General features: G+C 34.3%; 1 protein-coding gene across 17 annotated transcripts in view; it reads right to left on the bottom strand.

Annotated features, from left to right (window-relative positions):
- LOC116341762 (protein lap4) overlaps positions 1–12832 on the bottom strand; it is a 126499-nt gene that overhangs the window by 53207 nt on the left and 60460 nt on the right. For 16 of the 17 annotated variants that reach the window (XM_031769035.1, XM_031769022.1, XM_031769024.1 and 13 more), the window contains one exon: positions 1669–3603. The exons of the other annotated variant lie outside the window; for it this stretch is intronic. In XM_031769035.1, the coding sequence (XP_031624895.1) occupies positions 1669–3603 (1935 nt within the window). The remainder of the gene's footprint in view (positions 1–1668; positions 3604–12832) is intronic. 17 annotated transcript variants of the gene reach the window in all.

Genomic DNA, 12832 nt, shown 5'->3' with positions numbered 1-12832 from the left:
GAGAGAGAGAGAGAGAGAGAGAGAGAGAGAGAGAGAGAGAGAGAGAGGACCGTTAAGCAGAGAATATTGACAGAAAAGTTCGATTGCAACTTGGGCGCGCCGCACCAAAGTGAATTTAAAAGGCTAAATGGGATTTGGGTCAAATGCGATTTTCGCATTGTGTCGTTGGTTGCGCTTTACTTGACACCGCATCAACCATAGCACTCTCTCGGCTCCCCCTACTGTTTTCTCTCTCTCTTACTCACGCTTGTTCTCACACTTGGCTGTTCGAAAAGAATCGTTATCGCTGCGGTTGTCGTTGGTTTTGAATGACGGTTTTGATACGCAATCGTGCACACGCCAATACAATTATCGTTAATTTCACCGAATGCTTTTATTTCTATTTCTTTATATTCATGTTCACCATTTTCTAGTTTCTGCCATTCAATATTTTCTTTCTCTCTCTGGCTCTCTCATTTTTCCTCTTCTTGCATCTTTTTTATTCGCAACAAACTGATTTTGACGTTGTCTCTTTTACTCCAGTGCGTAATTTGCGTTGATTACGTGGGGGAGTCAAAGAGAAATAGAACTGGAGTAAGAAAGCGAGTTTTTGGATGAGAAGAAGAAAAATTTATGGCCAAGAAGAAAAATGCGAAAATAAAATTTCCTTAGAAAAATGGAGATTTTGTTTGGATTTTTGTGTTTGGAGTTTCGTTTTATGGAATATTATTTCCCATTGTGAAATGGCAGCAAGATGGTTATCACAAAAATTGTGTAGTGCTCATGCGATGCATGTTGCTAAGGCAAATTCGCAATTCGGACAAAATGAGAATGATTCTCATCAGGAGATGAATTGAGGCGAAGTGGATGAAGAGTAATCAAATTTCTGTGCCCAATATTCAAGTAGCATTTACACGAAATAAGTGAAGATGTTGAAGTATAATAAAAATAAAAAAAATCCAGCCAAAAGAGGAGGAATTGTACAATAATAAAAACTTTTCTGTTTTAAAGCGAAAAAAGGCTATAATATTAGACTTGTGTTTGCTTTCCAAATGTGGAAAAGGTATGCTCTTCTTCGTGGTATTCATCTGAAATGTTATAATTTGACGTTGATTTGGAAAATGATGTTAATGATTTGGATGATGATTGAACAAGGGCCGATGAAACCGGAATGTCGTTTTCATTATTGCGGTTAGATATGAATTGTGAATCGGTAAAATTCATCGAAGAAAATGAGGATGAGCCAAATGTACGATTACTATTACCATCAACATTGTCGTCATCGTCACCATTATGAGTGTGTTTATTACTCTTTGGATTATTGTCTAATCTAACAGATTGTGGATGCAATTTATGGATGTCTTGTTGACAAGGGGAACATGATTGGGTTTGATAATGATAATGTTGCTGTTGTTGGTGTTGTTGCTGATTGTAATTACTTTGATAAACATTGAAAATGTGAGCCGAATTATTGTTTGGCATGGTTGGTGCAACCGGCGTCTGTACACCTTTTGCATGAATATTGATAAAATGTTGACCTTGCAAATGATCGACTTGATTTATGGAATGAATTGTCGATATCGGTACGGAAATATACGGACGTTGTAAATACATTGGCATTTGTTGTGGATGATGACACATCACGTTTGTTGGAATGTTTGTGGTTTGCGGTGCGCTATTATCACTCACCATAAATGCACTAAACGCGCCCGGCTGTGGCATTGCCATTACGTTACAATTCGATTGAGGTGGCGACGATGGAAATGTTAAAAAGTAGTCGGGCTGTTGTGGTGTTGGCAAATTTGAATATTGCACGGGAAGAATTTGCGTAACGGGAAACACTTGAGACGGTGTCGGTGCAGACGATGAATGCTCTTGACTAACATTCGATGAAATTGAAGTATTTTTATATTGGGGTTTTGTTGGCGGCGGCGGCGGTGGTGGTGGGGGTGGTAATGGAGCCTTTCGCACTGGAATTCGACTCGTCGTCGATGTTATTGTTTCGGTGACAATTTTCTCTTGTTGCAACGCATTTCGGATCTCATTTTCATGTAGCAAAATTTCACGGTGTGTTTCTTCGGTAACCAAACTGTATTCGGGGGCGTTTTCATTGTGTTGATCACCACGATGGAATTTTCTCAACTCTTCGGAACTCGTGGATAGGATTTCGACTCTTGAACCATCTTCGGTTTGAATGGGTTTCAATTTATCGACTCCAGGTAACGTTGACAAATTAACTGGTGGCGGCGGTGGACTGACCGTGGGTCGCTCGACGCTTGTTGCGCGCTTATAAATTTTTGAATATGGTGGTGTGGTCGGAGTTTTTGGAATTGGTGGAAGTGGACTGCTTGGATTAAAAGACGTCAGATGTGGTGATTCTTTGGTTTTCTCTTCAACAACCGGTTCGGCCGCTTTGGCCATTGCAATTGGAATGCTAGTGGCATGTTGTTTAATTCGTGAAACTTGATTGGTATCGGCATCGTGAATAAATTCATACAAATCCCCACGTAACATTCCTTCTTGGAATAATTTCAACGCTTCATTTTGCTTGAGATCGGCGTGTTTAACAATGGATGGCGATGACTTCGCGGAAGATGGGGATTTTGGTGGTTTTGGAGGTAATGGTGGCTTTTGTTTGGGTCGATTTATTAATAAGCTACCGGTCGACTGTGCTGTACCCTGTGAAATCAGCGAATATTCTGGTTTTTCACTCAAATCATCGTTCGATTGATGGATTTTCGTTAGAATTTCAGTGTATTCTCTTGATTCGTATGCAGATTTTGGTCGTTGCTTCACCGGTATCAGCGTTTCTGTTCCTTTTTGCACTTCTTTCACATTCATCTCAATCCGTGGCATTTGTTGTGCCGCTTGTTCTTTGAAATTCAATTCTTCGTAAATGTTTTCGGCTCGCCGTCCCAAAACTTCTTTACGGAATGGATTTTCACGTTCGATTTCATCGTCCGACGAATGTGAAATGTTATGTACAACAGCCGTTGTTACACTTGTACTTGGTTGCGGTTGGTGAATAAACGACGTTATCAGCGGTCGATCCAACGAAGATGGAGTTGTTGGTGCTTTTGAACTTGGGCTCGGTGAACGTAGTATACTTTTTACCTGTCTTTTTGGTTTTGTTTTTGGACCACTTGGATATTTAATGGGAACTTCATAACCATCATTGTCTTCGTGTGAATTCTCTCGGCTAAATTGTGATAAAAACAATTCGCCAATGTTATCATTTGTTTGTGGTTCGTCGTCATGCGATAGCACCGGTATATATTCATTATCAGATAAATCAAAGCTAACTGATTTGCGATGTGTCCTTGTTTGTGTTGATGATGTTGTTGATTGTGATCGTGATTTTGGTACATCATATTTATATGGTTCGAATTCAAAGACTTCGATTTCGATTTCGCTTTGATCGGGCATGTCGAATTGTAGTTCCGGTATCGAAGGCGGAGCCGGCGGCGGTTGTGGTGAAGGTGGTCTTGGTGGTGGTAGTTGTTCTTTTGTATTCGAAATCATTGTATCGGCAGATGAAAGACTGTCATTTGATGATTTCGTTGAATCGTATTTATGATGAGAGGTAGAAATCGGTTTTTTCGTACTTCCTATTCGGCTATCGACCTATATGTATATTATTTTGATTGGATTTGTTCGATATTGTTTTGTATATTGTGTGTATGTATTTATAGTGCCAATGTGACAATGTCGGCATGAAGAGAAGATAGCGATTGGGAAAAAGGAAAAAAAAAGAAAGAATATATCATTCATTAAACGGTATCTTCAATATACAAACAAAAAAAATTGCAATTTCCTTAAAACACATGATTGTGAAACGTGGTTCAAAGTTGACAGGTGCACAAATGTAACTGGTTTGAGTTTTTGATTCTGATTGGTGATATAAATGTTAACACAAACAATTGTATGCCTTATGCCGATGAAAGATCGATTTTTTTTTGTTTCTGGACGGACAAATCAAAACTACAAATTTCTGATTGACAACTGAGTTGTGAATTTCAAAAAATAAATAAATATAAATCCGATTAGAATTTTCTTTGTTTGGACGGTGAATACAAAATGTCACAAATGAATCCTTAGTGTATGTGTGTTTTGATGTGAATCCGATCTATAATTTAGAAATGCAATTTATCAAAGTTTATGAACCGTGTAACTTCTCGCACTCACAAACACACTCATCGACTTTTTGCCATTTAAATTTGATTAAATGTAGATGAGAGAAAACCGGTGCAAAAATTGATTAAAAGTGCAAATGATTAAAATCAGTCAGTGAAAAGTTAAATGAAAATCAAAAAAAAAAAAAAAATCAAACTGAAAATTAGTTTTTCACAAAAAAAAACATGTATTTTAGCAACCTGACCTCATTTTAAATATCGTTGAAAGTCAGCCATATGCCGGCCATCCAGTCAACCGAAATTAAATCCAATTTGCATTTCAAAATTATATCGAATATAAAAAATCCATACATAAATACGAATAAAAATGGAGAAAGAGAGAGAGAGAGAAATAGAGAGAATCCATTATGGAAACTTTTTCCCAATATATAAAATGGACACCACAAAAGAAAAGCAAGAACAAAACAATACAAAAGCAGATATATAAAAATGAGAAATGGAAAGAGAGACAGAGTGTGTGATCCACACATGTTGGTGGTTTGTTTGTTTTCATTGTTACAATTCGCCAAATAAAAACTCCAAGCCGGGGTCTTCGACCACACTCAATCGATGTATATGTCATGCCGCTCGGATTGAACGAACAAAAAACGTGGAAGCATTTCTGCAGTTCTAACGGTGAAGTTGATGGGAAAAAGAGAGCTTAACTTCTACTTAATGAACTACTTTGAAAACAAAACAAAAAAAAAACATTCGCCAACAAATCGAAACTTTTTTTGTATCGATGAAAAAGCCAAACAAAATTGTTTCGAAGCGAAAGAAACAAAAAATGCATAAAAACATCATGAGTTTTTTTAATTTTTTTTTTTCTAAATAATCACCATTTGATTTATTGGAATTTATCATGAATGGAATCCGTTTTGTTCTTGTCTTAAAAATTAGGGCATTTTACAAACATGGCAATAAATACATTTTCATATTGTTTCGAGTGAATTTGAAAATTTAACATTTATACATTGTATTGACAAGTTTTCATTTGGGTTCCATTTTTCTTTTAAGTTTTTTTGATTTCGATTTTCAATTGCTAATAAATTAATTTTTGGTTTTTGATTTAATTGATTCATTTAAAATAACACTTTGAACATTTAATTAATCACTTTAATTTTTTTTATGTGTTACACACGAGATAAACAATTCTTTTTTAAACATTGGGCTCATTTTTGAATCAAATATTAAATAACAACTTCTTATTTCAACTGATTCACACAGATTGGAAACACAATCAGATAACATAGAGTTTTTATTTGTTTAGAGAGAGAGAGAGAGAGTAAATGATATTGTTGATTTACGAAATCGAGATGTACATTTAGAAATGACGTGTATTCGCGTGATAATTTAACTGTGATACTTTCATATATAAATTGAAGGTGTGTGATCACAATTTTTGTGGTTTGAAAAAAAAAGTGACAGCGAAGTGTTTTTTTTTTGTTTAAATTATTTTATAGAATATATGTATATAAATTTCCCTAAGCCTACGATATAATAATTGATTCAATGCTATAATAAACAGTTTTGGTTTATTTGAGTTTTCATTCATTTATTTATAAATTACACCTATTACCCGATATTTCCGTTAGTTTATTAGCATTATTTTTCATTCACAAAATGTCCATTAACAATCACCAATTTTGGGTTAAACATATAGAGATGCGAGATTTTTTTTTTAATTTCTTTCTTGATAGAGTTTGTTGACTAGAAAATAACAAATTTACATATTTGGCTACACTTAGCAATAGAATGTGTTGGTCCGTTGATGTAGTTACTGGCTACACCTCTTGCACCGATAAAGGTGCGTTAAACGAGCCGATCCAATGCATTTAATCGATGCTCGATCAAATCATAATATTAACGATTTCAAAAGCAATAGGTAAATGGTGCATGTCACTTATGTGTGAAACATTCGGAAGGAAGATATTTTCTGGATAATAAATCATTGCGACTGAAACCTGGCTCATGTTTCGATAACATGGAAAATTAATAGATAAAGAGGTAAGGAGAGAGAGAGAGACGTAGAATAATGTAAGTATATCCATTTTATAAATGGATGAACAAATCGTTTATCAAAGTGTCGGTAAATGGTTCTAATGATGCCTAATAATTTAAGTTGTACTGAATATTTCGGTAAGAGACAACAACCTTTCATGAATGCTCCGAATAAATGTTGTGAAGCACCCGTTTCAATGAAGACTTATCGGTTGTTTTTTTTTTAACCAAAATACGTAGAGCAGAAAGTTTTTCGGTTTTTCGCTTTTCTTGCAATTTTCACAGCAAAATATGATAACATGTCATTTATTATGAGTTAAACCTAGAAAAAGTGTATTTTGTCGACGCATAAGAAAGAAAAATACACTGTCATGTATTCAATTGGGAAATGCCAAAGTGAACGCATCCCCCAAGAGACCCAGAGAAAATGTTAACAACTTGTACTTTATAAAAGTACGAAAATTTAATGAATAAATACACATTACGAAACAAATAAAAATGTCAATGTTGCAAGAGTCAGGCGAACACACACGACGATGCGATGTGAGTTAATATTGTTGAAGTGTGTAAGTGTGAATGAGAATGAGTATAAGTTGTGAATGCACTTCGAAGTGCTTCACATTCAAATTTGGATGTAGCAGATCTGACAAAGCAGATCTGACAAAGCAAGTGTGTGCGAATAATTCATTTATCCTCCGTCGCCTTTTAGATGTTAATCAAATGTGTCTGCTTGGAAAAATTGCTTAAAATAGATGATTTTTCCGTCAGACAAATACCATTTCACAAACATATCAATGCTATCAATAGCTATCGATCCGATGATGAATCTCTTTCCTTTCAAATCCATTCGAAAGCTATCGTCAATTTCACACGTTTCTTCATTAAATCCATTTTTCGATTTCACTTTGAAATACATGCTTTGAAGGGCATCTAACCCGAAACCGATGAAACTTTTATTAAAAAAACATGAACCATCTTATTGGACGTCAAATAAAAACTTTCTCCGAAAAAAATTCTACCTTTTAATTTTTAATTCGATTAAATTCGATGGCATGTGAATATATTGCAGTAAAAATTGAATGAAAAAATGACGAAACCAAATGGAATAATTTAAAGCATATTCATTGTTAACACAATGGATCAATAATTCGGTCTGGTATGCAGCATACCGAAACAATATGTGAGATCCGAAGCTTTGCCCAATAAATTTATAATCAATTTTCCTTTGGATTGACACATGCGAAAGCGACCATGCATTAAATCAATCTTATTCAATTTCAGTTCGATGCTCATGAAATGATTATGGCAACTACATTCCGAATGTGTGTCTGTGTGTATGTTTTATCAGGCTGAAGTCTACTTGAATGTACGCGTTCATATGAAAGTGATTGAATGGTATGCATGACATAAGCGACGATGAAGGCGACGACGATGGTGACGATTCTTCGACAATGGCCATCGTCGTTGGATATGTTATTCTCATATTGTGACTGATTTAATCGTATTTTCTCTCGCGGCATTCAATATATCAGGGACAATAAAACACAGTTGCTTACAGAAATTTACGGGAATACGATCATAAATTTCCACCGTAAATTCAATTTCAATGGCAATTCGAAATGAGACGAAAGGCTCAGCGTTTTCCGTAAATGGTCACCAACAACAATAATGTCGACGGCTCTTTTATTGCACCAACGACGTGTGTTGAACTATGGTTTGTCATACGGTTATTGTACACATGTCAGTTGAATGAACGTTCATGCATGCTTATGGAACGAGATCGTTTTTTTTTGCGACATGAGTATCAATATTGCCATGTCAACACAAATGCAATTCGATTAAAGGCGTTTCTTGACAATGTCTTACATTTCATTGCTAATCAAATTCGGTTGGTCGTTCTTTATGGAAGCGCGATTAACGATAAAACCAACAAACCATATTCGTCATTTTGCTGATGAAAAACATATGGCTTATACGTTCATTGATAATAAAAAAAGCTACCCCCAATGAATCTGCATTGCATCGCCTTTGTCAGACTGTTATGACTACCCACGCACACGAGTGCTGATAATTGAGACTACCATATGTTATCAAGAATAAACAATGATTTTGTTGAAAGTAAACTCAAATTTCAGACGTCTACGAAACAACAACCGAGCAAAAGAAAAAAAATATCCTTGAATCTCATCGGAAAAACCGCCGTTGGCTTCTATTGTAGTGATATTACGGTCTTAAATGCAAGTCATTTTGTACCATAAAAAGTGTCTCCTTCATAACGAGACATCTTTTTCACTTTCACTTGCTCTCTCGTTTCCATTCAATTGAAATGTGAAAAGAAGAAACCCTGAATGCACAATTATTCGTACGACCTGCGAAATATACGAATCATTAGTCAACGTTGAAGCGAATGAGAGCGGAAAAAAAGAATGCACAGCATTCAGAATGTGAATGTGTTCATTGTGAAATCTAAACATCTTCAACATGCCGAAATAAATGGAAACGGTTGAGTGATACCTGACCTTTGTACAGCAGAGGTCAAAATTCACGGTACAATGGGTAAACATTATTTCTTTTCTGTTTTTTTTTTTGGCAAAAAAAAATATTCCGAGTTTGATTTTCCTCTTGCTATTGATAAAAGACAAAAAATGCATTCAACGGTCAATTCGGTTCGTGTTCAGCATTCATTGAATTCAAACACCTCTCTTCAATATACACGTTTTTTCTCGTCTGGATTTGTAAACAACTTGCAACGCTCCAATAGAATTTTAATACATTCATTTGGTGTGTGTTTTTTTTGCAATTTTTTTTTTAAATAAATCTCATAGATATCTTTTTTTATGAAATTCGTGGCCATATTTATATATCTATCACGTTTGGCAAATACGTGAATAAATTCGATACAAAATGTAAATAGAATTGTGAATAATACAGGGGAAAACACGAGCTCATTCATATAAATATTGAAATTATCGTTAGCCAACGAGGACGGTAAATGGCTCGCTCGCTCTCTTTCCTCTTTTTCCTCGGATCAATCAATATAATTTGATATATAACATGGAAAATAAACGGTGCATCTACCATAAATCGAATTGAGTTTTATGGCACTGTGTCACAGAAGCGATCTATTTGATTTAAAACTATTTGGCGCTATTTCTCCCCCTCTCCCTTGTTCCTTCTTTCACTATCTCTCTGCCAATCTGTTTCAACTAGCTCATTTAAATATTTTACATACCTATTGATTTGAATTGATAAATATTTTCCATATTTTTTTCCATCACTTTGATGATCCGCTTTAAACTTTTATACCGTCTGTTTTTATCATGTATCGTTTTAAGTAGTCGTATAAATTCACAATTTGATTTTAGTATTTTATTCTCTCGTGTGTAAATATGGAATATTCATTGTGAAAAATAGCATTTTGTTATGCAAGTATACTGGTTGTTGGTTTTTATTTGGTCAATATTATTGTAAAAAGGGCGGTAAATGATAGAGCTTTCTCTAACATTTTCAACTACAATGGTTTTATTTTTATTATTTGGATCATATTTCTTGCTTTTGATAGCTCTTGAATAATTCGGAGTATTTTTCTCTCTAATTTGATTGGATAATTGTTGATTTGTTTGAAATTAAAATGATCATTTGATAAATAGATTTTTTAGTTCGTGCATGTATCAATTCTAGAGTATTTCAAAGGTTTTTTTTAAATTCAATTTTCTAATCAGTTTTGATTTTGTCTTTTTATTAAAGTTAATCGAAATCTAAGGTAGGTGTGAGTCTACTTTTCAAAATAGCAACGAAATGAAATGTTAGAAATTAAAAAAAAAAGATTTTTTTTTTCAATTTTGGTCTAGCTTTGGACTAAAACAATTGAAATCGAAGTGCTAGTTCATTTTGATTTGATTAAAGCTACGACGGATGACTTTCAAAAGTCAATATTTTCTATTAATTTACGGATTGAACGCGTATTCTCGGTATCAATCTTTGCTCGTCGAATGAAGAAATGGGTTAAGGATGACTGGTCATTAATTGACATTCAGCGTTTCAATGCAACTACAATTGATTACTTCAATCGATCGGTACACACGTTCGACACAATGATTATCACGTTTTTTTGCTAGTGAAATACTCGCATTTTACAGTTGATATAATGCTTTTGAAATGAATAACAGTGTGTTGCTCATAAAAAATATATAAATTCAATTGCTACTACATTTGAACCCATTCGTCTCCTTGCTCGACATTTTATTTGAAATTAATTCAGTGCTATTAAAAATAATTGCTTTTATATTTTGAACAAAAGAAGCGGTGACAAACCAATGAACTAAAAATGTCAAAACGATGCGTTGTCTTCTTTTTACTACTTGAACAACAAAATCAAAAGAAAATATCAAAATAAAAATGGGAAAAAAAGAAAACGTGTCTTTCAAACTGCAATGAAAGAGAATCGTATTTTTACAATTGCATTAATAATAATTGTCTATTCTCTATTATCGTGTCCATTCGTATTCTAAAGATTTCCTGTGCGCGATTCAATTGTTGGACACACACACACAAACCCTTCGCCTTATTCAATGTAACAAGAAAAAAAACATCGACTACAACAAATTTTGCGTTCTTTGTATTCGTTCGGTGCACTCAATTGAAATTCATACAGGGTGTACTCTTCTGTGTTCGAATGTATGTGTGTGTTAGTTTTTGCATAGTAATTATTTGTATCTCTGTGTGTGTATTTTTTACAATAGTAAATCAGTCTTTTATACCGTTACCGCGTTAGTTTAAGGGGGAGTATGTTTTTGTGATGTCTGCAAAAAAACAATAGATAGAGAGAGAAAAAAATAGAAGAAAACGAACATTTTCAGAGATATGAGAATTTGTGTTTGTTTCATTGAACTTCCGATAAAAAGTGTTTGTACGCAAAATGTGCCCTGATATCCTTTGGCGAATGCATTGAATGTCTTGAACAGAGCACAGACAACAAAATGTAGCGCAACATTCAAATATACAGGAATCAGATACATAATGCGAACTAGACTTTCTATCAGAGAGACACAAAATATAATAATGTGTGTATGTGTCATTTGGATTCATTTCAAGGAATTTACACAACGATTTGTACGACTATACATAGATATGTGTGTGATCTTTTCAACGGAAACATTGTTGACACATTTATAAAAAAAGACTATAAGAACAGAAGACGAAATGATAACATCAGACATAATACACTATTTATATTATCAGACACTTTGTAATAAATATATACATATTCGGGGTAATATACTTTGAATGGCAAAATAATAGAATGTCCAAGTGAATTTGTTGCGCAGCATGCACAACTTGACACAACTTTCATATGAACGTACCAAAAAAATAAAAATAAAACGAAAAGCTGAAAATCAAGAGAAGATTATATGAAATGAATACTATTTTCACATATCTTGATTATTATTTTCGAATGGCAGTGAAGTGTGTTGAAAGCCAAGCTTATTTTACAGTGTTAACTATTATCATATCTGATCATGCCACATACAGCTCGAAAACAAAAATAATAGAAACAGAGAGAGTTGAGCAACTGTCAGTCAGTAAAAGTGGGTCTTGTTTGCTTATGAAAATGACAACTACCGTATTCAGTCATGACAATAGCAAACACAAGCTTGGAAAACAAACTTCACCTCACCACATGATTTTGAGTTGGTCGGTACTTTACAGTAATTGGATTTACAAAAGAACATGAATTATTTTATAACATTCAAGCAAATTTACCATACATCGAATGCATTAAATCATATTGAAACAAATGGAATACATCGATAAAATAATAACAATAATTGAGTTTTATGGTATCATAAATCGATTGAACGCCTTGCCACTCTATTATGCGAAGTGACATATAAAGCAATTTAGTTCAGTAACAATAAGTCATTGCAATAACATGAAAGGATTTTACGACCAAAAATTTCGTCGCACGACAACCGGAAAATAAGTGCCAGATATGAATCTTCGTTTTGCCCCAACAAAATTCAATTAAAAAAATGATTAATTTAACAAAATTGACAATCGAATGCGACAACCACTCGGAACTATGCTTTTGTTATACAATGTTCATAATCTCAACCGATACTTCCAATTGCCACACGACGCCAGACCGACACCCGACCGATAATTTTCGGAGCCGACTCCTCGAGATCGGACGAGACCAAGAAAAGTGTGTTTCTGAGACAGAGCTATGAAAACGCTTTTCTTTTTGTTGGGGATTTTCAGACAAACAGGAACAGGAACACACCGACATCCTAACCCGATGAGTTGGCGACAACCCAAAGATTCCCAGACCTGGTTCCGGGTATGGGTCGGTTACGGGTTTGAAAAACCCCCGAATGCGAACATTATTGTATAGATAAATTTGTTTCGAAATAATCAGAAAACTTTAATCCACTTAAAATTCTTGTTCAACGGAACATTGATTTTGGTAACATTTAAGTTATTATTTGATAATATTATCCGATGCCGAAACTAATAATAACCGGTAATTGAAATTCAATTTAGAAGAAGCTTAAGACACGAAAATCCAATATGGTAAAGCTATTAGAAAGCTTTTTACCACCTGAACGTAATGCTTCGTGAGTGGAAAATTTTAATTCGTCTGCAGGTTAAATGGGTTGATTTATTGCATAAATGTTTAA

This window comes from Contarinia nasturtii, unplaced genomic scaffold, assembly GCF_009176525.2.
Source record: "Contarinia nasturtii isolate CC-2019 unplaced genomic scaffold, AAFC_CNas_1.1 Cnas_scaffold_745, whole genome shotgun sequence".
In the NCBI taxonomy this organism is placed as follows: domain Eukaryota; kingdom Metazoa; phylum Arthropoda; class Insecta; order Diptera; family Cecidomyiidae; genus Contarinia; species Contarinia nasturtii.
The sequence above is the reverse complement of the archived record's forward strand: the minus strand, read 5'-3'. Positions and strand labels throughout refer to the sequence as shown.